We start from the raw sequence: 27,341 nt of genomic DNA, 5'->3' as shown, positions 1-27,341 counted from the left end.
CGAAATGTCAAGGGCTTGCTATATTTAACCAAATCCCTTTTTTGTTTTCTTTTCTTGAAAGATGTCATTTTCCCTTGTGTGATAAAACAGCCTCTTGAGCTTCGTGCCATTTTTTGCTACAAAGGGTCCGCCTTTGGTTCACTTATCATGGCCCTCACAGGTACAATATTACAAAAGCAATCAGCGAACAGAGGGAGTGCTAAGGAGTAATGACATTAACTGAGCGATTGTGCTACAGTTGTATTGTAGTGCTCAGGCAGCTTTATATCAAAGGCTCGTAGCGTCATATGTCTCGACAACACCCGAGCAGGCAGGCAGGCACAATCATTTTCAAACTTAAGCAGTTAACACTTGCCGGAAGAAATTGTTTCTCTTTATGGCAGAACCGTTCCCCTCTGAATGAAATGAAGTGTGGTGCCAGGCTCGTGTTTGCCAGCATGTGGCCTAGACTAGTTGTTACGTAGTGTGGCTTTGTCTGCGAAGAAGCAACAGTATGTAGCAAAAAAAGCAATATAGCAATATGTTCAGAAAGAACTAAAGTCATTTAAAGCATAGCTCTTTTGACATTGGATGCGTTAGTAAGCTCAGTCTGAAGCTCTGAAAAAAGATTACGGCACTATGGTCAAAAAAATCTGAGCTTTCCACTCTTAATAAATGAACAGGAATTTCATATATGCTCTGAGTTTATCAATGCTTTAAAGCACTGATGTGTACTCTGAGCACTCGCAGTCACAGTTTTCGGGCACCCTTAGTGAGGTCATGTGGCATATCAGATGGAACACTATGGGGTTGTGGATATCCTTAGCAGCCTCCACTGACTGAGATGAATGCAAATTTCCCAATCATAACGTTCGCTATTTATTCACATGCATGTCTCACATCCAGATAAGCTTAACCTTTTCTCCCCTCTCTGCCCTTTTCTGTTTTTTTTTTCTTCTTTCTTCTTTTTGCTTTCCTTTTTTCTCCTTTCAATCATTGAAGTGCCATTGAAGGAGAAGGGACATGGTGGTGCCTTTGTCCTTACATAACCCTTTTGCTTTGGCAGAACAGGAAAGGATACAATTTGTGCCTGCCTTTGTTTGTTGGTCAAGGTTTTCTTAAAGCGCAAGTGAGGGGCTCATAGCAATTATCTACCTCTGCTTTGAGGTGTTTTTGAAGCAGATGCTCCCGGTGAGATCTTTGAGAGAGAGAGAGAGAGAGAGAGAGAGAGAGAGAGAGAGAGAGAGAGAGAGAGAGAGAGAGAGAGAGAGAGAGAGAGAGAGAGAGAGAGAGAGAGAGAGAGAGAGAGAGAGAGAGAGAGAGAGAGAGAGAGAGAGAGAAAGAGAGAAAGAGAGAGAGAGAGAGAGACATATCTCCCATGTTTAAGCAGTATGTTCTATGTATTTCTTTACAGCTTCTTGCATTATGTCTGGAGGCATCTACTCGGAGATGCACATTAGCATTTGAGTAAGGCATGCGATTCATTTCAAAGAAAATTCCCAACAGAGCAAGGTGGAAAAAAATAAACAAGCCTTTGGTGTAACCTGAGGTGACTGTTACTTCCATTGATGTTGAAAGTCTTTTGCATGACAACATTATGGCAATGCAAGGATAGCTTATTTGCCAGAAGGATGGCACTGAAAGTTTATCGGTCATTTCATACGCAAGGACAGTTCAACAAGGTAAATAAAATACAGGTAAATTTATAGAGAGAAGAAGAAGAAGATTAAGGCATGCAATCAAAATCTGAAATCTGTTTGAGTGTTTTTCAAAATGCCAACATCACAGGCAGGTATGATATGTTCTGAAAGTTTGTTCCAAACTTGAACTGCATAGCAGCTTCACCACATTTTTGGTTTTAGAGCTTTTTAAAGAACAAACTATAACGTCTGCAACACCAGATTCCTCTTACTGCTTACCAAGAACACTATCAGGAGCCTGGTGTTGTGGATTTTATTTTTTGTTCCTAAAGGATAACTTCAGTTAATTTCAACATGCAGTTGTAATTCTCAAACTACCCTGGACTTGTCAGTACCTGAGGGTTTTTTCCCCCTCTAAAGCCTTTTCCAAGATCCTGGTCATTGTAATGGGGGCAGCTGTTTGTTTACATAAAAAAAAAAAAAACATTTTTATTTATTCCCAAAAACATCCAACAGGTTATGCACCATCAGCAGACAACTAGCAAACAGCGGTACCTTTTGGGAAAATGTTTGGAGTATGCCTATGTTAGTTAAAAAAAATAAATGTAAACAAACGCTGCCCCTATTAGAATAGCTCATATCTCACGGTACATGCACACAGGGACGACATGTTTCCTTAACGTCTCCGTGAGCAGTGCGAGTCCGAGAGGTTCGCGGGCTGCCTTTCACACTACACAGTCAACGTCCACGTTCTATCCGCGGGCAGCAGCCATTCATTTTCAATGGGAGCCGCGCATTGAACGCGGACGTCCGCGCAGGAAAATAGACTCGAGTTCTATTTTCAAGGAGCAACGCGGACATGTCCGGTCAGGACGGACATGTGCTGCGCTTACACCACGTTCCTGTGTGCAAGGCATGGTTTGTTTTCATGCATTCTAAACGTTTTGGACTGATAACAGACACGTTCTGTGGACGTACTGTGCGCGCCGTTGGTGTGCATGTACCGTCAGAAAGGGCTGAGCCGAAAAATGTGGCATCACCAGGTACTGACAAGTCAAGGGTAGTGTGAGCAATACAACAGAATATTGAAATTGACTGAAGTGGTCCTTTAAGGTCATGTTGCTTAGTCCAGTGTCCAGTATATAGGTGGATGTATGTTTTTTTTCTTGGTTTTATAGAGTTTTTACCAACAGGTTTTCTGTTGGGGTCTTGGGAGGCAACCTTCTAGAATTACAACTGAACCATGTCCAGTAGTTGTTTTTCTCCAAGAACACAGAGCCAAGCATCCAATCCTGTGGCAAGTTAAAGGTTAAAGTGAAATAAATGAACAAGCAAAGATTTCTCGTCTCTTTTGGTCTTCTCTAACAGTTGCTCTCCCAGGATATATTTGCAGAGCCTCATTCTCTCCCTACAACAGGGGAGATTACACCTTCATTACCCCTCACCTTTGTATAAATGAATGAATAAATAAATAAATAAATAAGTAAATACTTCACCACTCCTGCTCAAGCAGCTGCCCTCCCAGGAGCTGTTTGTAGAACCTCATTCTCTTCCATGACAATAGTTTACACCACCACCATTGCTGTCCCTGTCTGACAGAGTGTAAGACATGACAGAATACATGAATCTTTCCTGTGTACTGTATGTCACGAGAGATAGAGCATTGATCTTTTCTGGGTATTGATCGGCGCGTCATGCCGTGTGCCGTGCACCACCACCCTGATCACTCACTGCCTTTGAATCAATGGTGTCTACTCCAATTAGAGGATCTCTGTTGTGCGGTGTGACCAGTCAGATCAGTTTTTGGATGAATTAATCAGGGGGCTTTTTTTTCTTTCTTTCTTTTTTTAAGTCATTGATTGCCAATTTGAATTGCATTCCAGAGACCTATGACCGTGCAAAGGGGATCCTTTTAGACTGTTGTTTTCTTTCATTTATTCAGCCGTGGCGGAAGGGATTGATGTGAAAGGTCTCGTCATGTGGTTACGCTTCTCCTTCGCTGCACCTCCTGCAAGACAATTTGTTCCAATTGACCCATCATTCGGTTGGTGGTGGTGGGTGGTGGTGGTGTCACTGTTGTTTATGAAATAGTGAACACTTGATGCAATGGATAAAATGGGACTCTCCACCCACCCAGCCACCCACCCACGTGTAATCTATTAGTCAAGTTATCGTTGTGACGTCTACCAAGTCGACCCTATGCAATGGATTCGAGGAGATTTTCTTGGGGTTCCCTGGGGATATCTGTAAGAATCTGTAATGTATTCCATGCATTGGTCGCTGTTCATCATAACCATGTTTCATGCACATTAAGAGTAATTGAGAAATCTGCCAAGGCGACCCTACACAATAGATTTGTGGAGATTTTCCGGGGTCCTCTCGGGTTGTGTAGGAATCTTTAGTTTAATGTACTACCATCGGTCGCTATTAATCACAACCATATTTTTTATGTAGATTAAGGATGGAATAATAAGACTAATGCACAGTGTTGTTTTTACGACCAACGTTTGGTTTTATTGATTCCATGAGCCAGGCGTTTCATGCCAAAGACCTGCCTTGAGGAGAAAGATGGAGACAGGAAATAATAATGAAACAAACAAAAAACGACGCCCTCGTGACTGAAGATACATTTCAAGCTTTTGAATCATACTATATATGTACTGTGTTAATGAGGATTTGTTAATTATGTATGATATTGTTTTCACTTCTGTGAATGTAGTCTCTGAATCTCTGATAACCACACGTCTCTGCTGAGTTACAGACATTTTTGATCATGAGTAGTTGGGTGTCTGGGTGGGTGGATGACCCGGTGTGTGTGCGCAGTATGTATTGTGCCTACAAAAAAGTCTACACAGCCCTGTTCAAATGCCAGGGTATTGTGATAGATAGATAGATAGATAGATAGATAGATAGATAGATAGATAGATAGATAGATAGATAGATAGATAGATAGATAGATAGATAGATAGATAGATAGATAGATAGATAGATAGATGGATGGATGGATGGATGGATGGATGGATGGATGGATGGATGGATGGATGGATGGATGGATGGATGGATGGATGGATGGATAGATGACTTTCTAATGTAAACTATTGATTTTTACAAGACAATTGACAAACAAACACAAAGCTTTAATGGGGGGAAAATGGTTGCATAAATACAGACTTAACACCACCGTGCAGACCCTATGTTATCACTCTACTGTCACCAACATTGTAATGACCAAATTTTAATCTGTAATTCAAGGCTCTTGATGATATCATAGGAGCGTTGTTATGATGCAGTTGGGTCTTTTCAGCAATGAGTGAACGGCAGTGAGTCTACGTCCTACTTTTCTCCCCTTATTTTTTGGGGTGGCTACTCCTCTGCAGCTCATACCGACACCAGGTCTGAATTTTCATGCTTTGGTGTAAGTATGGTGTTGTTTTGGTGATGTGCAGAGGTGTTTTTATTGGCACTGTAGGTGTTTGTGTGTTTGTATGCGCGACGCGTTGTTTTTATCAACTTGACTGACACTACAGCAAGCATTTATCAGTGGTGTTTTGCTGAAAAAGGAAGGACATGCATCCCCAAATAACCCCATGATCTGACGGTGCTATTAAACCTCTGTGTGTGTGCATATTAAACCTCTGCGTGTGTGCTTGCGCGTGTGAGTGTGTGCTTGCGTGCGTGCGTGCGTGCGTGTGTTTGTGTGTGCATGTGCATGTGTATTTAGTTTAGTTCAACAGGGGCCATGCACAATACACATTGATTACAAAAGTAAAAAGATGGCTAGTGCCAGATTATAGCTATATAGCTAATTTCCATCTGCAGTCCCTGGAGAGGTAAAACAAATATTAAAATACAATAACATAAACAAGTAAGCACATCCATAGGCCATGGGTCGTGCCCCTCCCCCAACACACACACACACACACACACACACACACACACATTAAAATGGCATACAGGGTGAGTCATATTTTAAAAAACATATGATTAATGTTGACAAGACTGGTTGGTTAATATCCATTTTTTCACACCCCTTGAGAAGGCCTGATAATCAGTAATACTTTTTAGGTTACTGGGTAGACTATTCCATGTTTTGGTTGCCCTGAAAGAGAAGGCTGACTGAGCAAAAGCGGTTCGTCGGATTGGGAGACTACAATCACCCCTAATGATGGATCTTGACGTTCTGCTCATCCATTCAGAGCAGGGTTGAACAAATGTTCTTAGGGGTGGGGGTGCTGCATTGTGAATAATTTTATGGATTAGCCGCAGATCAGAAAATTGTATGATGTTTTCAAGGCTGAGCATATTATACTTGCTCAGTATAGGACAATGGTGGTACTGAAAAGATCTTCTATCTAGGACCTGCAGGGCCTGCTTGTATAGTGAATCAATGGATTTTCGACAGTCTTGTTGGCCTGGGACCAGCTTGTGTGTGTGTGGAATACATAATACCCAGGTTCTACCAAAGCACCAGGTATGCCTCTTTAATTGCTGGTGTGTGTGAGGTAGAGAGAGAGAACGAGTGAGTGATTCTATGCAGGAGGTAGACGAACAGAGCGAGAGAGTGTTTGTGTGTACGTGCATGTGTGTCAGAGTGAGGGTAAGAGATTAAGAGCATGGTCTGTGCTAATGTTTGTCTTTGGCAGTCAGGTCAGTCCAGGATGTTTTTCATGGCAGCAATTAATTTAGCCCCTAAACCTGATTAGAGAGGAAACTACCACCATGCTCAGGTGCCTTCAACGCTCCTAAGGATTGTGGAAAAGCCGGAAATATTATTTATATTCCAGTGTTTCCCCCAGAATTTTTGTCAGTCAAGGTGGTGGGGCGTTAAACGTGTATTTTTTTTTGGCTAAGCAACTTCAGAAATTATATTCACAACATTGCCTTAGCAATTAAGTGCTGTGGGAAACCCTGTATTCCTTATGAAATATTCCACAGATATGTAAATACTATATAACTGGTAGAAACGTTAGAGGAAAGAGTGGTCTATGTATTGTACGGTAGGCTCAACCTGTTGCATACAGAGGGATTTGAAAAACTCTGTTAAACCCGTCCACTGAGAACTCTTAGATTATTGCTGCTTCACTAGACTATAGGCTTGAAACAACTTTGCAGTCACGATAGCCAAGCTACTGGCCAACCTGTCTACAGTATTCTTTCTGTTCCAGAAAAGTCAAGCACCAATGAAAAACAAAATTTCAATGGAATCAGTATTCTGACTGGCTGGTGTTCGCTCTGTTGGTAATTCCTAATTAGTATTGATGGAATTACATTAGTTATTCTTACAGAGTGATTGGACACCTGATGGAACCCTCTGGATTTTATAAGCTTGTCCGCCCAAGTTCCTTCTACTGGCTTGCTGTGACAGCCAAAAACGTGGAAGCATTCTGTAGGCTCTTTATTTTTTCCTCTCTGTAAGGTAATGGCATGCATGAGTAAAGAAGTTTGTGCCTGTGTTGTACTTGGTCTTGTGTGCATATCTCTGTGTGTCTGTGTGTGGTGTGTATATTTTGTGTGTCTGTTTATTTTGTGTGTTTCTGTGTGTTTGTGTGTGTGCGTGTGCGTGTGTGTGTTTTGTTTGTGTTTTGACAGTGTGTATGTTTTGTGTGTGTGTGCGTGTGTGTGTGCGCTGTGGTTCTGTGTAATTCACTCCACCCACTCCTGTCAGGAAGGGGATGATGAAGCCAGCCTCTGCCTCATGCTGTGGAGGAGGAGACACCTCCATGAGGTGGTTAGGTGCTGTGCTATGCTGTGGTGTGGGGGCAGGGGAGGCTGAGGGAGATGGATTGTGAACAGTGTTGCCAAATATCGTGAGAGAAATAAGTGACTGGCATCCTGAAAACAAGTCTGAAAGAGGTGACCAATGACTTAAAAAAAGGGGGGGAGTGGGTGGGACAGTTGCGTGCCTTGTCAAAGGAGGCGGTGCTCTTTACAAGTATCTTTGTGGTACCTTAAATCCACGTAAGTGACTGAGCAGACACTTAACAATGTTGTTGTAGGCTAACTTGTAAGGGTGAGTGAGAAAAGCAGAGCTGACACTGAGAAAGTTACAGACATTCACATCACCGGCGGAGCAGAAGTAAGCATCAAGTCAAGTCCGCGCTGCAAAAATCTCCCCGCTTTATTTATTTTCTCATATTGCGTTAAAATTGTACTTTTAACTACCACATTTTTATTTTTTCTCGGGGGACAAACCACAGAAGGGGGGGGAGCTTTTCTAGTTGCCTATCCATCCCTCAGCCACTTACATGGACTGTGGAGGTGGAGAAGTCTGAGAGATGATTGGCTGAGGCGCTGTGGAAACCGGGGGTGGAGGAGGTCTGAGATTATGATGATGATGGTGGTGGTGGTGGTGATATGATGATGATGGTGGTGGTGGTGATTGGTATTCACCTGACATCCATCGTGCCCTCTCCCTCATAGCAGTTCCTACAAACATTTAGCCTTTCCAGCCTCCGGTTCCTCCCACGTCTTGCTCTAGTCGTTCCACTGATGAGTTACTATTTCAGGGATGTTACAGCCGTCCTGACCCTAACGATCTCTGCAATTCAGCGCACCATGAGCTTTGCATTCATATGCATGGGGATGATACTGACGTGTCGGCTGCCACAGGCATCAACAGCATTGTCAGAAGAATAAATAAGGGAAGTTATTCAGAGAACAGTCTGTTTCGCTTATGATTTATTAATACCCTTCTAAAGATGTTTGCAGATGTTGCAAACAGGTTTGCTTTGTCACTAATGATGAGGGTTATTTGTGTGCGTTGCCACTCTCAGATTCAAGCCTATTAGACTTAAACCGATTAAATTATAGAATAATCGGGGGCTGCTGTGTTGCAGTGGGCTAATACACCTGACCATGTATATTGCCAATGGGGACCCAGGTTCGAATCCAGCCTGACTTATTCTCTTTCCCAATACTTCCCTGGCCCTTTTCACTGGTCTATCATAACAGACTATCATAATAGAGATTATAAAGATTCAAATTAAAAAGAAAAAAGATAATTTCACAATAATGAAAGTTGTAGGAGTATTATAGTGTATTGTCGCAGTTGGTCAATGAGGTGGCTCTGAAAGGTCATTATTGAAGTATGACACAGCTCTCTTAACAAATTTTAAATATCCCCCCCCCCTCTCTTTGTTGTCATATCAGCAGACATCGGCAGCTAAAATGTCAGCATCTCATCTGCCATTGGCAACATTGCCGCCGAGTCCTTTTGCTGCCATGGCAAAAGCCAAGACGTAATGCAATCTATCAGTGTGGGGGCGGGCAGGGAGCGAGATGCATGAGATTATTAATGGAGCGAGATCTGCGAGTTTCAGCATTGTAGTCCAGCACCACATGGGAAATAACAAAAAGTCTATGTACAGTCCATTGTGAAGCTGTAGTTACAATTACTTCAGTAGGAGTATACGGTATGGCAGATGCTTTTTCACAAAGATATTCAACATTACATTATATACGATGTGTAAACACTATATACAATGTATAACTGTAAACTCTCTGCTAGCTTGAAGGAAGGAAATCTTACGATAATAAGGCCTAGTCTAATCATATTATACAGTTATATAATGCAGAGCTTATACAGTCATACATTCTCTCTACTTCGGGGCGCAGATGCGAGTGACGGCAAGTTTGAACAGCTCTACTACATTCAATTATCCATTCAAATGAAATAAAGAAGCTTCAAAGAAAAGAGCCTCTATGGGTGATGAATAACTTCAGCAGACCGGAGACACTGACAGATGAGCTGAAAGAATAGATGAGACGAGGAGGGATGGAAGGAAGAGATTGAAGGGTCAAGTGGTATCTATTTTTGTTGCTGTTTGTGTCTCATTGCGGAACAGTCCTGAAAGTCCAGACAAAAAATTCTTATCTGCTCAATAGAACATTGTATTTTTGGGGGGGAGAAACTCATGCGATACATTTGAAGTCCGTGTGCCACATAAAGCAGGTATTCAGACAGAGATAATGGGAGACGGCAGGTGTCCTCTCTCTCTCTCTCTCTCTCTCTCTCTCTCTCTCTCTCTCTCTCTCTCTCTCTCTCTCTCTCTCTCTCTCTCTCTCTCCGTCTCTCTCTCTCTTTCCCTCCGTCCCTCTCTCTCTCTCCCTCCGTCCCTCTCTCTCCTTCTCTTTCGCTCTCTCCCTCTCCATTTTCCTCTCTATCTCCCTCCTCCTCTCCATCTCCATCTCCCTCTTCCTTTACCTCTCTCTCTCTCTCTCTCTCTCCCTCCCTCCCTCTCTCAACTCCCTCCTACCTCCCAGTATTTTCACGGTGAGCAGAGATGTGTTATCATGGATCATGTCCTCAAAGAGTAATGTTCTGTCATGTGCTGCTGCCCGTGTCGTGCGGTACCTGTGTGCACTTAACCCAGGCGATGTACCTAATGAGTTAATCCACCCAGCTAAAGACTGTAATTAATCTATCTGATTAGATGTGCTTATCTGCAATTGGATGGTTTTGCCTAATGGATTAAACTAACGTGCTCAGTGGCCAAGATTACCTCCGAATCTGTAAGGGCTTCCTTTGCATCTGATCCCAGTGCAGGATTCAGCAGCTCTTTATTTTCTTCGTTATTATTTTTGTTTTATCTTACCATTGCCTTTTGTGCCTTTTCCCTAGTGTGGGGGTGTTCTGTTCCCATTTGTCCAGAGATCCCTCACTTCGTGTGTCACCCAGCGTGGGGACAGGCTTTGTGTCTAAAGGGCAGGACAACAGTTTGTCAATAGCTTAATTACTCCCGACTGAGAACAGGGGGGAGAGAGAAATGGTTTTCAAAAGCCGTTTCTATTCGCATTAGGCTAGCATTAGGGTTGCCCCCGAGACCAAATAAACATTGGGGTGACTGGGAGGGCGTAATTGGAATGAATTATTGTTGGCCTGTGCTTCCCCACCGTTCACAAAACCCACATTGTGTTGTGTGCAGTGCATTCTTAAACCACAATTTGTATGTGTGTGGTTGGAGCAGTAACGCAGAGAGATGAATGATCACTTGTAGAGTTTGAGGGAAAGTAGAATATAGTGTACTTTATTGTCCCTAGGGGTAAGTTTGCCTTGGGCTGAACAGTCACACCATTACATTCTCACAACACTCATACTTAAAGACAAAACAGATGATGGAACAGAAGTATCAGTGACAGAAGTATCATAAAACAATTCACGAATATACTACATGCAATACATAAAGCATAACAACAATTCACATAAAACCATACATTCACAATACATAAAACATAAAACCATTCATGAATATACATACAATACAAAAAAAACCATCAAAGTGTGCATGCTGTGTTGTAAGCAGGGCCACCAGAAGATGACGTCAAAGCAGCGCCAGCCGAAGATGGTCAAACGGAATGTTACCACATGGGCTTGCTCTAATCAAACTTCAATTATGTGACCACACTTGGCTCAATTTTTCTTGTATTCAAAAGAAATATGTTTAAGTATTTGACAACTAGGAGTTCATAGTCTGCCTATATATCTCCCAGTAAAGCCAGTACATGTTAGTGAGAGTCTACGTATTATTGTTGTGTTTACTTTTAAAATATGTATTAGCTAGTTGTTAACAGTTTTAATTTGGCAGTGAAAATAAATGTTATTATATACCTTGTGAGATTTCATCAGTGGTCCTGAGAAGTTTTAGGGTTTTGCTGCCCTTTAATGGCATTCTTGAGAGTACAGTGTCGAGTCTTGTTTTCAGCCACTACCCTTTCAGGTGTTTCCCTTTTCCTTTTGAGGACACGCTTCACCTTTAGGCTGTGACGTTTAAAGGTTTTGTGGAGTGCGGGTCATTAGCGACGGCCCAGGCCTTTTCCGACCCCTCCAAACTTTTATAATGGCCAAAGTTTGCATCAAAGGTATTGTGAAGTGTACTTTACAGGTTCAACTGAACAAAGTCAGTGGCATAGTATTTGGGAGGGCATTTTCAGAACAGAAATTTAACCCACAGCCACCCCAGGCTGCTACAAAGTTTGCATCAAAGATATTGTGCACCGGCTCTCCTTATGAATGTCAGTGCATTTTATAGATAACCTTGGCATGTACACAGAAATTATGGTTTGGTAGTTAATTTTGCTATTATAAAGGTCAAAGTTTGCATCAAAGGTATTGTGAAGTGCACAGGTACACCTCAAGAAAGTCAGAGGCATACTTGTACGCCCATAAGACTGGCACAAAAATGATGGTTGGTGCGTGATTTCGCAGTGCTGGCTGTACCCCACGCATAATTGTGGATTGGGCGAGGCGCATATCCCCCCTCCCCCACTGCCAGCCCCTGGCAATGTATCAGAGGGAAGCCCCACAGGTTCATGTGACAGACTTCACAGCCTCACAGCTTTGTGTGGGTGAGCTCAGCTTCAGTGCGCTCCGAGCTCATCCTTCAATGTGTAAATTTCACCCCAAAGACAATAATTAGTAAAAAGCTTTCAAACAAACTGACATGCCTGACTTTATTCACGATCATCGTGTACTATAAACATCTTTATTTTTCATACGATTTTAGATGAGTCCCATTTCATTTTTTAACACTGCTTTCATGATGGAAATTAGGAAAAAGAACGTTCCAGTCAAACCTCCATGCCTGTTTTGGTTCATGCAATTTATTTATTATTTATTTGTTTATTTATTTCTACAAACATCGTAATTTGAAAAGACTGCCATTTAAGTTCGTAAAGCTGCCTATCTCATGGGATGCATTATTTTAAGTCAGAACCAGGTCGTCAAAGGTAATATGAAGCATAAACATTTATGCCGTTGTTTTCAGAATGATTTGAAATGAGTTGCGATTTCTCTTTTCATCATGATCTTTTCATATTAGTTTTGGGATACATTAGCAGTCCCAGCAATCATAATGATGTAGAATGCCACCTCTTCACTGACACTCCTCGGCCTCTGTGGAGCCGTACAATTATTGAACTAATTCACAAAGAAGCATCTCGCATCTAGACGAGCTTAGGTTCCCCTCTGTGCTTTTCTGACATTTCATTGTTGACACCCAATAAAAGAAGGCATCTCCAACACCAGCATGGCAAAAACAAAATAAACTGAAGTTGTTTGCTATGGCGGTCACTCGTGGATCTGTGCTCCGGTGATGAATAAATAACATGCTGATGCAAGATAGATCAAAGAAAAGAACCGCAATGTCTGATTACAAAAAAACTCTACCTTGCTTGTTTACAGTGCCGCTGGCAAGGGTTGATCTAAAGAGCCGTGCAAATATTTCGTGGCCTAGATAGATAGATCTTACAATTGAGCAGCCAGTGTCAGGGAAAGAGCAGATAAACTTGAACTTTTTTCGGGTTTCAAATCAATTTAATGTCAGCTTTTGCCTAGACTTTTTTCGGCTCTTTTTTGTGATGCTCAGAAAATGCCGCAATACATAAATTTCAGCATGCTTCTCTGCAAGCTCATATGATATTCATGCTCAGTGTTATTTTTGTTGACCAAATCCAGTGTCAGTCATGTAGAGCCTAGAGGTCCTAAACTGTTTGACGTTGTTCCGTTTCATTTCGGTGTTATGCTGTGAAACTCACCAAAAGTGCACAAAGTTTCGATGTTTTGATGTGCCCAATAACTTCACATACCATGCTGATGGAAAATGACCTCTACAACCATCATCGATTTAATGAGCCTTAAAGACAAAAAATCTCTCTCTCTCTCTCTCTCTCTCTCTCTCTCTCTCTCTCTCTCTCTCTCTCTCTCTCTCTCTCTCTCTCTCTCTCTCTCTCTCTCTCTCTCTCTCTCTCTCTCTCTCTCTCTCTCTCTCTCTCTCTCAAGCATCTGACAGAAACAAGTCATTTCAAAACATTGACCTCTTAAAATTCCTGCACTCCTTTTTTGGGTCCTTTTTTAATAGCCAAATTAAGATCCATGCCACATTCTAGTTGTAAGTTGTAAGAGGATTTCACGCATGCAAGCGTGAGCGTGCTTGGGAAGACGCACCGGTCCCCAGTCCCCAAATCCAGCAGGAGCCCTGTAGTATCTCTGGCACAAAAGCCTGTCAGATCACAGGAATAATAGGTGGATCTTTAGCACAGCGGTGAGGACTGGGCATGGACCACGGGTGATAAATGGAGCCTGGATACAGGCAGCCAGAGGAGATGAGACATCCCTGCTGTTCGGAGTCCCATCCCAGTCCCAAAAAAAGCAGTGCCAGAGCCACTGAGACAGAAACAGACACAGACACAGACCCCCAGAGACTCTGCTGGGCTGGTATAGTGTGACAGTTTGTGAACCAGCCGGGCACTTTGATGCTACCAATGTTTGGTATTCTGGATATGCCACGGTGCTGTTTTTCTTTCCCCGCCAACATTTTGATGTTCTGTCTTTCTTTTTCTTTCTTTTGAGTTACTTTTGTGGCATCTTCTCAACGCAGCCTCGTCATTATTATTCTAAGTGTGAATCCTTTCAGCCTCGTAATTACTATTCCAAGGAAGTGTGGTGAAACATTAAACGGATGGTGTTCTCTCTTTGTATTTGGTTTTGCAGTTAGACACTTGAAATGAATCTACTGATGGCCATGGATCTAGATGGATCTAGATGGAAGACACCAGGCACATGTATCAAATTAACACGCTGTAGGCTGTAGCCCATTCATACTCAAATACGTTGGATATATTGATCAATAATAAATGTTTATGTTGTTGGGTCTGGCAAGATGATTGTGTCTTGCCCATCTGTATTGTTTTGGTAGTTATGTGGCATTCACAAGCTATTAGGAATTTTAAAAAGGAAAGCAAATAAGTGAATATCCACAGTGCTGCTGACAGTGCTGTTAGCACATGGATTTTAGGTTAGGGTAATGGTTCTGTAATTTATGCGGTTATAATATGAGTTTGACAAGAGCTGAAATAGCTTTTGTTGGGCTGCCATAGGAGTGAACAGCTGGCCCTCACTTAAATTCATCCCACGTATTAAAAAGTAAACAAACAAGTGAATGCCCATTTTTTTGACAATGCTATAAGCGGGTGGGTTTTCATTTCTTTAAAAGTCTGGCTCTGTAACCTTCGACAGAAAAGGTGATTTATGCCGGGATGTTGCTCATGTTATATAAGCTTGGCCAGAGCTGAAACTGCTGTTTGACCTGCCATAGTATTGAACAACAGGCCCTTACTTCAAGGGTCCTATGCATCAGCGTCTATTGGCGCCGTCACTTTTGTTGTCATTTTGCGTCAGATGTTTTGTCGCCCCGTCCCTCCAGACTTGCCCTGTGCTATCACTTGATTATGTTGTTATTGTTTGGGCCTTCAGAGTACCCATGGGTTTAGTTGATATTTTCAGACCACCAGTCTACATGCCGAGACCTTGGTTGCTTCATTGCTTTTTGTTATCAAGCAGCCCATAACGTTCATTGAAAAAGGAAGAACTGCTTGAGGTGCAATTCTGCTTACCGACATCTAGGTCCTTACCATTACAATCACAGATGTGGCCCTTTATTACATACATGCATGTTATATAGTAAACAGTGGTATAATGACCCATTTTTGTTCACATTGCATATTTCCCAAGTGCTGCACTCAGTAGGAAGAACGTTTAGGATGTTTGGTCCCTTTTTAGATACTACCATGATCTTGTTCTTTTTTTTCTCTTTCTCTCTCTCTCCCCAGGTACGGATTGAAACTGCTACAACCCTCAAGCTGAATATCCTTTTGAAAACTTTTTCCCACCCTATTCCTGTGTTGTAAAGGGGTTCTGTGAAAGACTAATGTAATATATAAATATATATTTAAACAATGTTTGAAGTTCTATGAATCATAAAGAGTGAATCATAAAGAGGGCATCCATTCCTTTTTCAAACTGTTATCTAAGCCTTGAAGGGTATCTGCATTCGAGCAATATTTTTTATATAATATGCAATTGCATAGCGCTCATTTTAAGCCAGACTGGCTGAAAAGCCTTTTCGAGAACCTGCCTTCTACAAGGTGAATTTACCTCTCAAAGTTTTATTAACGATTGCCCCCAAACAATCCAATGTCTTGACCACTAAGAAAAAGATAGAATGGAGGCATAATATGGAAAGAAAATGGTAACTCTGATTGCCTTTTTAAAACATGTTTGAAGCTCCACAAAAACTTGGGTTAAGGGCGAAGTAAAACTTTTAGCAATTTAACTTTGTTAGTAAAGTAGATAGCATTTTCGTCTCTTGTGACAGGCCTTATGTGGGGGGAAAAAACGTGATAAGACTGGGTCTGCTGGGTATGGTCAGGTAGATATCTGATGCTTCTGTCTCCCCTGGGTAAATTCCATCTCCTGCTTTATTCTGCACTTTGACCTTAACCCTTGCCTACCCGTGGATGACTTTGAGTTTCGGACCGAGCAGTTTTTACCGGTAAGGATCCTCCATGTTTGGAGATTGTGCACCCCACACATATTTGATTCTGGCTTTATTTACAAAGACATTGAATATATCCTCATCCTCCTCCTCATCCACCTCCTCATCCTCCTCCTCATCCTCCTCCTTCACCTCCTCATCTTCCTCCTTCTTCACCTTCTCATCTTCCTCCTTCTTCACCTCCTACTCCTCCTCCTCCTCCTCCAGTACCTGGAGTCCATCTTTGGGCTGCTTTTCCAGCTGCTGCAGCAGGTCACAGAGTGCGACACCAAGATGCAGGTGCTGCACGTCATCTCCTGTGTCATCGAGCGAGTGCACATCCAGGTGAGTCACCTTTCACCTTTCAGTACACACACGCACACACACACACACGCACACACGCACACACACACACACACACACACACACACACACACACACACACACACACACACACACACACACACACACACACACACACATACACACACACACACAGGTCAACAGCCCAAGCAGCCTAAAAATCACACCCATGATGGGCTAGATGATGATAATCAATGTTTGTTACAGAAGAGGTCGGGGGTCAGAAGATGTATTAGTTGCTGTGCGGCTTCAGGACGAGCTTTGTGCCATGCTTAGCCACAAAAAACAGGTTCTTCGTACTGAGGGTTTCTTAATTAAACACACACACACCGTAGAACTACGTAAACAAGGCAAACGTGGCACGGAAATAATCATGAGCTCACAAACATGTATAAAGATTTCAATGGTCTTAAAATGGCAAACAAACAAATTGCAACATACCACTTTTGTCGGGTTGTGGACTAAGTGGGGAAATATTGAAATGTTGAGCTTAAAAGACTTGTGATAAACTTGTAGACTTGAAAACATCAACTTATCGTAGCTACAACTGCATGTCAAACAGCTGTACTAGAAGCCACACAATAGTTGACCTGTGATTCACCAACAGGAAGTGACATCATTGCACGCATGTGCATCATCGCATGTGGGGCCATTTTATGTTGCAATGTACAATGTTGTAATCTTAATGAAATAAATAATGATACCTCGACTCATATAAATATTTGAAATATTTTAATTTAAGAATATATATTAAAAAGCTTAAAATTTAATTGGTGCAAAAATAGGCAAATATGAATGTGCAGATATGAAGGTATGCAAAAAAGACATCTTACTTCAACCTTTACATTTTTTATGGCTGTCGCCACAGGCTTAGTATTACGAAGTTTTACAATTTACACTGTTAAACTGTCTCTGTAGAGACCATTAAATCAGAACTGAAGGCTTCCTTTATTTACGCACAGCTGGGACAGTGAAGTGTTATCCTTTCCAAGTTACAGACCGTTTTATAGGGGGAGGGGGCTGTCGATTTTGTTCAGCCATTGTTTTTCTTCAAAGTTCTGAAGGCCGTAGCTGTACAATATAAAGGGCTTACATTTGGCATGCTGTTACATGAGTAGGTGCAGTCTGCAGAGAAATCTTCATGTTTGCTGTTGATATTCCCACTTTTTCACAGATGTCCCCCAAAGTTGATCAAGATTTCATTGCAGTATTTTGCTTTGCTCTGTTTAGGCCTCCCAAAGACATATTTCTGCTCAACATAGTCTCTTGATGTTTTGTTCTTGATAGTATTAGTAAAAACACTTTTTGATAAAAGTCAATCATCATATACGTTAGTATTCCCATTAAACTAAGATTTGTTCAATTGTCGTGGAATGACCCTATACGATTGTTTTTTAGTTGCCATATTGTTAGCAGGCTATGCAGAGTTTGTTTCAGTTGATGATAATTGTCAGGCTTTCTAACCCGTGGATTGAATGCACTATAATCTGATCAGACTGGAAGAAATTGGCCTGTAATTATTACTTCACCTCGGATCACCCCATGAAACTAGTCCCATTCGAATAGGGCTTTAAGAGATAGACGTTTTCTACTGATGCATGAGAGTAAAAAAACAGATATTGCCTGAAAATGCTTCACAAGACCTCAATATGATTGAGGTAGAGTTAAATAATGAAGTATATGTATATTCATAGCCTGACCACTATCCATATTTTATTTTCCCTCTTTGGCCGGATGTGTAATCTTTTAAAAAATCAATCAGAGGATAGTAGTGTTTTCCTCATTCTTTGATCTTTATTTCCCGTTATTCAAACAGATTTTCTAGCTGGGGGAAAACTTTGCTGAAGTCAGTTTGCATTTAGTTTATTCCGAATGTGTTGAACTTTGTTGAACTTGCTCAGTCAATTCACAATTAATGTCTGTTTATGCGTTATGCATGCTCCCTGAGAATTTTTCCCAGAGAAGGTTTTTTTTATTCCTCCATTGCTTGAGGGCTTATACGTAGTTTAAAATGGATCGACAGCACAGTCGTGTCATATTAAAAATAACAGTAAACCAAAACAGAATCCTAAACAGATCATCTTTTCAAAGACTTTATGATGCTTACTGTTCTTATTTTAAGTATATAATTTGGGCTTTTAAGCTTTCATTGAGGCAGGACAGTGAAGCACAGGGCAGAAAATGGGTTGGGGAGAGAGTTTGGGGGTAGAGTTTGGATATGTCCCAGGCCAGACTGGAATCTGTCTCCCCCTGGGAAACTGCCTCTGTATGGTACTGGTGCATTAGCACGGCACACCACAGTTGGCTTTGTCCCAGCGTTTGACCTTTTGACCTTGATGGGACATCTGTCATTTTTACCTTGGGATTCGACTCTCCATTGGACTTTAAAAAACTAACAGTATTTGTCTTGCCTACTAGTAGTTGTTGAGACATTACACAAGCTGTAGGGCATGTGTTCCCACCTTGTGCAGTGAGCTAATCTTCACCTTGTATATCTGATTCCTGGCAGATCCGTCCGTATGTGGGCTGTCTAGTGCAGTACCTGCCGCTCCTGTGGAAGCAGTCGGAGGAGCACAACATGCTGCGCTGTGCCATCCTCACCACCCTCATCCACCTCGTACAGGTACCAAATTCAAACTGTACCACCACAGATGTCAAAAGTAAATGTGAAAGTTATTTCATGATGTAAGTACAGCACCAGTACATGATATTACATAGTCGTTACACCATTCACTACTCCTCATTGTACTTAATGAGGTAGACAGAACTTGTTATTACTGGAAACATAAAAAACCTAACAAGAACCCAATGCAGTTGATTCAGCTAGCGCAGTCAGCTTATCGTAAGACAAGAACACAGGTCAAGTCGTTACTCAGATGAGTTAGCTGTATTGGAAAGAAACTGTGTTTCTTTTCTTTTCTTTTTTTTTAACTTTTGTTTTTACTTTTGACACTTCTGTACACCACACCACACTTTTTTAATGCAGTCTTAAATGAGTCTCTTTCTAGCTCAGTGTTAATTGTGGCAACATATTCCACTCGGGACTTGTTCCATTTTGAGTGTAAGACCTGCAGGTCAGGGAAGACATGTTTTATTAATTACAATTCACACAGTGAAGACAGCGCCGTCACTAGAGTAATATGATGTGAAACTTAATTGGTATATTAAAATTAGGGCTGGGCGATACGATATATATTGTTATCGTGACGGAAAAGTGTCTTAACGTGTTCTTTCTCCTCTATCGTTTCTGCCCTGATATGCTCATTTTATCCATTATTAAAGCTATTATACAATTTTATATAATTTGATAACATTTGCTGTTGTCACTATGCACACTCTAAATTCATTGTTGTTGGTGTAGGCTCTTCACCATATTCATGAGGCCATTCTTCAGAATGTCTGTGGGACTTAGGGAGCTCGAGGTTGAATTTTATCATAGTAAAATGCAGCCATTACCAGGGTTGGGGTTAGCATTAGTAATAGCAACTGCGTTTGGGCAATGTAGCCAATACTTACTTGCTCGCAATGCTGAACCAAATAAAAACATTGTTTATTACATTGCCTAAACCTTATTGAGGGTTCCCACGGGTCATGGAATTTCTGGAATATCATGGAATTTCATAAAAGTTTTTCCAGTCATGGAAAGTCATGGAATTTTACCATTTTGCATGTACAGTCATGGAATATCATGGAATTTTCTTAACAGTTGTGTAAAAGCAAAAACTTTTTTGTTTGGTGTATAACATGGTTTCATACTGGTTATACTACAATGCTTCACCTGAGACGGTTTGGTTTCACGCTGTAATGTGCAATGAAGGCAATGAGCCCACTTGAAGTCTGGGGCTTGGCGTCGGCTTTAGGGGTGAAGATAATCTTCAGTTTTCATACTTTAAAAAACTTTTTAACGTCATTTCTCTTTACGGAAGTGGTCATGGAAATTCTGTTTTTTGAGTCTGGAAAGTCCTGGAAAATCATGGAATTTTATATCTGAGTTTGAGTGGGAACCCTGCTTATTCCTCACTCAACCCTGAACTTATCACAGGCGAGTTTCCTTGTGAATGTTAAAGAGCCTACCTCAAACATCCTTTCAAAGGGAAATTAGCCTACAGCACATCTGCCTTCCGATAGACTGGGCCTGGCCTTCCTTTCAACCCAACAGATGTGTCAAATCCCCGTCCTGATAAACCCACCCCTTCTACTGCTCTCGCTTCATTTACATATCCATGAAATAACATTTTGGGAGCAGATGTTGTGGTGTTGGGAAATGCTTTCTTTCTGGAGGAATAAACTCTGTGGAAGTTTAAAACGGAATAGTGGGGAGCCCATAGAGCATTGTTTCCCAACCTTTTTTGTCCTGCGTACCCCCTAATCCATTTTGTCATACGGTATAATGAATACCGGCCTCACTCATGGTTTATATTTGTTCCTCTATCCCAATGAAACTACACTCCATATATTTGTTATTAACTTTTTCCACATACCCCCTGTGGTGTGTTCACGTACCCCTAGTGCTACACGTACCCCTGGTTTGGGAACACTGCATCATAGTAAGCAGGCATGACGAGCTCAGAATTATACAGGCGGCTTATGAATGAGTACAGTTGGTGTCGTTATGCAGGGAAGCACTCAGAAGAGATGAGACTTCACTATGTAAGATGGCTTACCTGTCTGGAGTGCTCATTGTAATCCATTCATTCAGCCCATTCAAATTGTGAACGGGCTTTTTACTTCCTTAACCCAGGTCTGACACCTCTGCTCCCCTAAAGAGCTGCCTACGCACCTGCCACTCACACACACACCACACACACACACACACACACACACACACACACACACACACACACACACACACACACACACACACACACACACACACACACACACACACACACACACACACACACACACACACACACACACACACACAGACAGAGTAAGGAAGTGCCTTAGTGGATTGCCGTTGCATGTAGTCATTAGTTTAAAAGCTTTATATAAAAAAGTTCTTGTCCAGTTACTTCAGCTACTTATTTGTCACTTGTCACACGATGGGAGATCGAAGGAGGTTATGATAATACAGTTCACTGAGAGGTTATTTGTGTGTGTGTGTGCGTGTGCGTGTGTGTGTGCGCGCGTGCGGCAATACAGTATCTGCGTGTGTGGGGTGTTTATTTTCGTTCCAAAGCTCATATCTCTATAAGTTGAGCAGCCGTCAAGTCCTATCCCCTGGCCACTGTATCTTAAAGCTGCTTCAAATGCTGCGCCTCTCTAAACTAATGATTCTCCCAGCGCTTCATTCACTTCAAATACATCCATTTGGAAAAGTCACTCATTTCAGATGCATCTCTAGATGTCCCTCCAGTGCCTTCTCTCTAATATGAATGGTTCAGAATGCAACTTGTGCATACCGTAAGTTACTTGTAAGTTTGTAGTAATATTGTTATTAAATGCATTGTTTTTATTAAAGTGCAATGTCACCATTATTCATGGTCTCACAGCATGTTTGGAACAAAAAATGAAATTAAAACGATAATGAATTGTTGTAATTAAATAAAATACATTCAAGAAGGTAATAATGATAAGCAGCTTAAAATCAATTAATTAACAAAGAAATAATTAAACAACAATTTAGATCATGCTTCCAGTAAACGCGTTGAACAGATGAACGAGTTTCTTCTTCACATTACCATAATCCTTTTAGCACTCCTGAACCAAATGATTTCATATTTAATTTGGTATTGATAAATAATTAATTGCACTCCATGACGTGCACTCAGCTCACATATCTTTGAAAACAAAAAATAAATCCTTGGTTGTTGTTTTGAGGAGTTTTGAGGCTTTGTATTGTTTTTGACATTTACAATACGTCCACTGCTGAGTGATGAATGAATATTTCAGTGGAGTCTTTTCTAATGTAAATTCCATGTAGTGTTTCATGCACTTTTGTCCCCAAACCTAGGTCAGTGTCTTGCTGCAAGTTTGTTCTTAGAGTTCATACAAGGCGACACACAAGGTGGCTGCTCCGGGAACAGCAGCAAGCCAGGCAATGTTGGCTTGCTTTCTTGTTTGCTTGTATCACAGTCGATTTCTATTAAGGAGACTTTAGACATTTGACAACAGGGCCGAAAATCTAATTTGTTTTTTTTTCTGTCCCTGAGCATGTTTTTCCCTTCTTCTCCATAGCACCAGCTCTTGCTGTGCTGCAGTTAACCTTGTTTGGGTCGAGACAGACTGTTGTTTTCTTTCTTCATGAATTTTTTGTGTGCGTGTGTGTGTGTGTGTCCTTTCCTCGCGTTGAGGTGCCAAGCAGGTGCACAGCTGGTCTTCTAGATAAGACCAATGTGTTTTTTTGTGAGACTACAACACCAGGAAGGACGAAAAAGAAGAGAAAATGACTCAGTCACCTCTTTGAGTCTTTGCCTGCCTTTCAGTCTCTCTCATTAGTGTCAGAATCCAGACGGAAAAATCTCTGATGGATCTGTCCAGATCAGGCGTTTTTGGTGCCAGCGTTGGCGTCGTGTTGGTATCTCTGGAGCCGTGTGCCACTTAAGCAACTCAGCAGGTTTTTTGTGAGTGAGGGATGTCTTGTTGAAGTCTTAAAGACCCACACTTCTGAGGCTTCACACCAACCCCCCCTCCTGCTACCAAGAACGCCTTTTGATGGAAAATCGTGCGCTTATCAGTCTGTCTCTTTGTACTTGGTCTGTTTTTCAAGTTCTGCAGCAGCAGGCTTTTGAGAAGAATTTGTACGGAGATGAATCGCTTGACTTTTTTTTAACGATTTTCAGTGTTTTAAGTGCACACATTTTGGTAAGTTCAGCCACTTTGAATCGCAGTTGCATGACATTAGCGCAAGGACAAGGAGCTGGGACAAGTGAATAGTCGAAGTGAATAACCACCAAGTTACAGATTAGACATAGCACCAGCTACAGAGAGTCATGGATCTTGTTCATAGTGTATGAAAGTTAAAGGTTAATGTTAAATTATATTAACCAAGCTCTTTTATTTCTAAATGTTTAGTTTTTAGTCATTCTCTTAAGAAGAAGGGATAGAAACACAGGCAAATCAGATGGACAACACAGAGAAGAACTGAGAGTGATGTCAAGTCAAAGTTTATTTTATAAAGTATTTTAAAAACAGTAGAGGCAGCTGACCAAAATGCTGACAAGTATATAACAAAGACTTGAAGATCCCAAAGAGCACACAGACAATCTGACCCGAGAACAACCACAAGACTTAACGGAGATGTATTCATGATTTTCTTCCTAATTTATGTTCTTTTCTTTTTCAAACATTTCTTTTTTGAACTTTTACTATTTTACAGATCACATCCCACACCCACCCCCAACCCAAGGCACACACACAAAAAAAACAAAATACAAATAACAGCAAAAAAAGCAACAACAACAAAAAAACATAATAATCATCATCCCATCTATGTTCTTTTCTATCTGCGATTCCCCTCCAGGGCTTGGGTGCAGAGAGCAAGAACCTGTACCCGTTCCTGCTACCAGTGATCCAGCTGAGCACCGACGTCTCCCAGCCTCCTCACGTATACCTGCTGGAGGACGGCCTCGAGCTCTGGTAAATCACCACACCATTGAATCTACAGGGGTTAGACAAAATAATGGAAACACCTGTCATTTTAGTATGGGACGTTTCTTGGCTAAAGTGGACTACACTTTTGGCCAATGTTCATTAATTGCACATTGCACCAGTAAAGTGAAGTGTGAAGGTTCAATTAGCAGGGTAAGAGCACATATTTGCCCAAAAATGGCAAATATCTATCAGTTCAGTTCAGTTCAGTTATGGTTTATTTGAGTAGGGACAAATACACATCATGTAGGCTGTACAACAACCTAACAGATAAGTATCATAGCCATAGGCTAATTTCCAATGCCCGTCCCTAGAAGGGCTTTTAAAGTAAAATATAAAAAACTGTTTTAATGTTGTTTTAAAATACAACCTATCCATTCATCCAAGCATTCATTCAATCTAAGAAGACAGGCAATATACATACACATACCTAATCCTATATTAATATACAGTCACTCATTCATTCATCCACTAATTAATCAATTTGATAAAACATGTATAATAGCATCCCCCCCCCCTTACACACAAATCTATCTATCTATCTATCTATCTATCTATCTATCTATCTATCTATCTATCTATCTATCTATCTATCTATCTATCTATCTATCTATCTATCTATCTATCTATCTATCTATCTATCTACACACACATGGAGAATGCCTCTTGAGATTTCTGTCGTTGATTTGAGGTTCCCCTTAAATCTGGACAACACAGACGTTACAAGACAATACATTATAGCACAACACATTCACACAGTCACATTCACACACTTTCAATCCACAGCCTCCCCCCCCCACCTCAACTACCCCCATAGGTTTTTATAAATGGGACTGGCAAGAAGTGCATGGCGTACAAGCAGAAGAATATTGTACGCTACATAAAATAAGAAGACATGAAAGCAAAACAGGAAAACAAGGAAATGGAAGAACTATTTGCACACCAGACCTTGAAGGTTGGAACGTTGTGCCATTTTTCCTAAAATAAATCACAGCAAAGGAGTGTTTGCAGTGTGCAAATATTTCTTCTTTTTTCCTTATGTGTTCTTCTATATCCTACACCTGCAACAGCTTTTTTTAGGATGCACAATGCACCTCACACTTTTTGACACACCTTTAAATCAGACTGCTCTGATGCTGTTTAATGTCTGTAATAGTGCATGTATACACACAGCAAACACTCCTCATGGCCAAATCCACTGTACTCAGATCAGCTCCAGTGTAGTGCATGTACACTAAAAGTATTTGCTAACCTTCCTTGACTCAAATACGAACTTAACTGCCATCCCATTCCTAACCCATAGGGTTCAATATGAGGTCGATGGACCTTTTGCAGCTATTACAAACTCAGGATGCCAAAACATTTTGGACAGTTCCATGCTCCCAACCTTGTTGGACCAGTTTGGAGCTGGCCTCTTCCTCTTCCAGCATGACAATGCCCCTGTGCACAAAGCAAGGGCCGTATAGACAGAGTCTGGAGTGGGTGAACTTGACTGGCCTGCACAGAGTCCTAACCTGAATCCAATAGAAAACCTTTGGGATGAGTTAGAGCAGATACTAAGAGTCAGGCCTTCTCGACCAGTGTGACCTCACCAATGCACTTTTGGAAGAATGGTCAATATAAACACACTCCTCACACAACCTGGCTGCAGTCAGCCTCTCCAGAAGAGTTGAAGCTGTTGTAACAGCTGCAAAAGGTGGACCGACATCATATTGAACCATATTGGTGAGGAATGGGATGGCAGTTAAGTCCATATGCGAGTCAAGGCAGGTTAGCGAATACATTTGGCAATATTATGTATACACAGTAGACTTCTCCAGCTGTCAATTCAGCCAATTCTCAGCTCAGTGCCAGTTTAAGGGTATCCATTAGCAATACACACACTCATACAGCAACACCCACGTGGACGATAAGATTGATGTAAGAGTAATCCTGGCACGCATGTATGAACGCTCCATGCATTTTGAATGAGAAAATGCATGGAGCAGCGCCGTAAATACAACTAGACAGCTCAGATTCAGCACCACTCTCCTGACTACAGCTCCACTCCTAAGCATGTGTATGCATAGTACACATACACAATGAACCTAGTGCCCTCTTTTCTGCTCGAGTTTAATGCATGCATTCGTAATACACATACCTAACTTCCAGTCCACTGTGGTCAATTAAGTGGAGTATAGCGCATGTGAACCGAAATGCCGTGTGCTGAGCAGTGTTAATTTTGTCGACTAGACTAAATATATTAGTCGACTAACCCTTCGAGAGTTTAATTGACTAAATTCTGACTAACAAAAATGATCTGTGAAAGACTAAAACGAGACTAAAATGTTGAGGACTTTTAGTCAACTAAATAATGACTAAACAAAAATGATTTGTGAAAGACTAAAAGCGACTAAGACTAAGAACTAACTTTTGTCGACTAAATTCTGACTAACAAACAAACAAAACAAAAAATCCCTTTATGAATACATAGCACCAGCGACATATTCACATTTGTATGCACTATTGTCTGCTGGCACAGTGGGATTAAAAACATTCTCACCGAAAGCTTAGATAGGTTAGATTTAGAGACAGGCATGACATTGGCACATAATTCTACATAATGACCTTTTAAGACACAGTGTTATAAATTTGCTATTACCAGAATGGCAATAACCAAGTCCTAGTGCATTACTAAAGGCCCTGTGTTTTATTGTATTTTGACTTAAACTAAAGACTAAAATGTTTAGACTAAAACTAGACAAAAATGTTGAGGACTTTTAGTCGACTAAATAATGACTAAACAAAAAATATTTGTGAAAGACTAAAACTAGACAAAAATGTTGAGGACTTTTAGTCGACTAAATAATAACTAAACAAAAATATTTTTTGAAAGACTAAAAGCGACTAAGACTAAGAATGGACTTTGACACAAGACTAAGACTAAGACTAAATAGAAAAATGGATGACAAAATTAACACTGGTGCTGAGTGTGTTCGGTGTCAGTAATAATGCATGCAATACACATGCATGCACCACTGATTGATGGATCTGCTGTTCCCAGTTCAACGCCAGTAATGGAACATGACCAATTCCACCAGGGCTGGACTGGTAATCTGGCGTACAGAGCATTTTTCCCGTTGACTGCTAGTCATCAGGGATTGATGTTGGGGTTTGTTTCACCATAGGCACCAGCCTATAATTTAGAGGTGGTGGCCCACTGGTGCAACCCTCAATTCCACTGCTTTTAAAGTGTCATTTTTGGAAATAAGTTCAAATTATGCCTGCCCTTGAGTTAAATTATTGGGTTCTTACCTTTCTCCTGTACTTCCAGCCTTCTATGAGTATGGCAGTGCAAATTATACCTCCAAGCCTAGCAATTAACAATGAATCCTATGAGACCAGCTAGCCGCCAACTGGTCTCAAAGGATTCAATAGGTGCATTCGACATGTGTCAACGTATGCATGCACATTTAGA

At 41.2% G+C, this 27,341-nt stretch overlaps 1 protein-coding gene across 1 annotated transcript in view; it reads left to right on the top strand.

The window, feature by feature from the left end:
• Positions 1-27,341, top strand: part of ipo11 (importin 11) — a 188,783-nt gene that overhangs the window by 110,333 nt on the left and 51,109 nt on the right. The window contains exons 17-21 of the mRNA XM_063187689.1: positions 15,225-15,258; positions 15,906-15,946; positions 16,157-16,273; positions 18,801-18,914; positions 23,757-23,872. Coding sequence (XP_063043759.1) covers positions 15,225-15,258; positions 15,906-15,946; positions 16,157-16,273; positions 18,801-18,914; positions 23,757-23,872 — 422 coding nt within the window. The remainder of the gene's footprint in view (positions 1-15,224; positions 15,259-15,905; positions 15,947-16,156; positions 16,274-18,800; positions 18,915-23,756; positions 23,873-27,341) is intronic.

This window comes from Engraulis encrasicolus, chromosome 21 (assembly GCF_034702125.1).
Source record: "Engraulis encrasicolus isolate BLACKSEA-1 chromosome 21, IST_EnEncr_1.0, whole genome shotgun sequence".
NCBI lineage: Eukaryota > Metazoa > Chordata > Actinopteri > Clupeiformes > Engraulidae > Engraulis > Engraulis encrasicolus.
The sequence above is the reverse complement of the archived record's forward strand: the minus strand, read 5'-3'. Positions and strand labels throughout refer to the sequence as shown.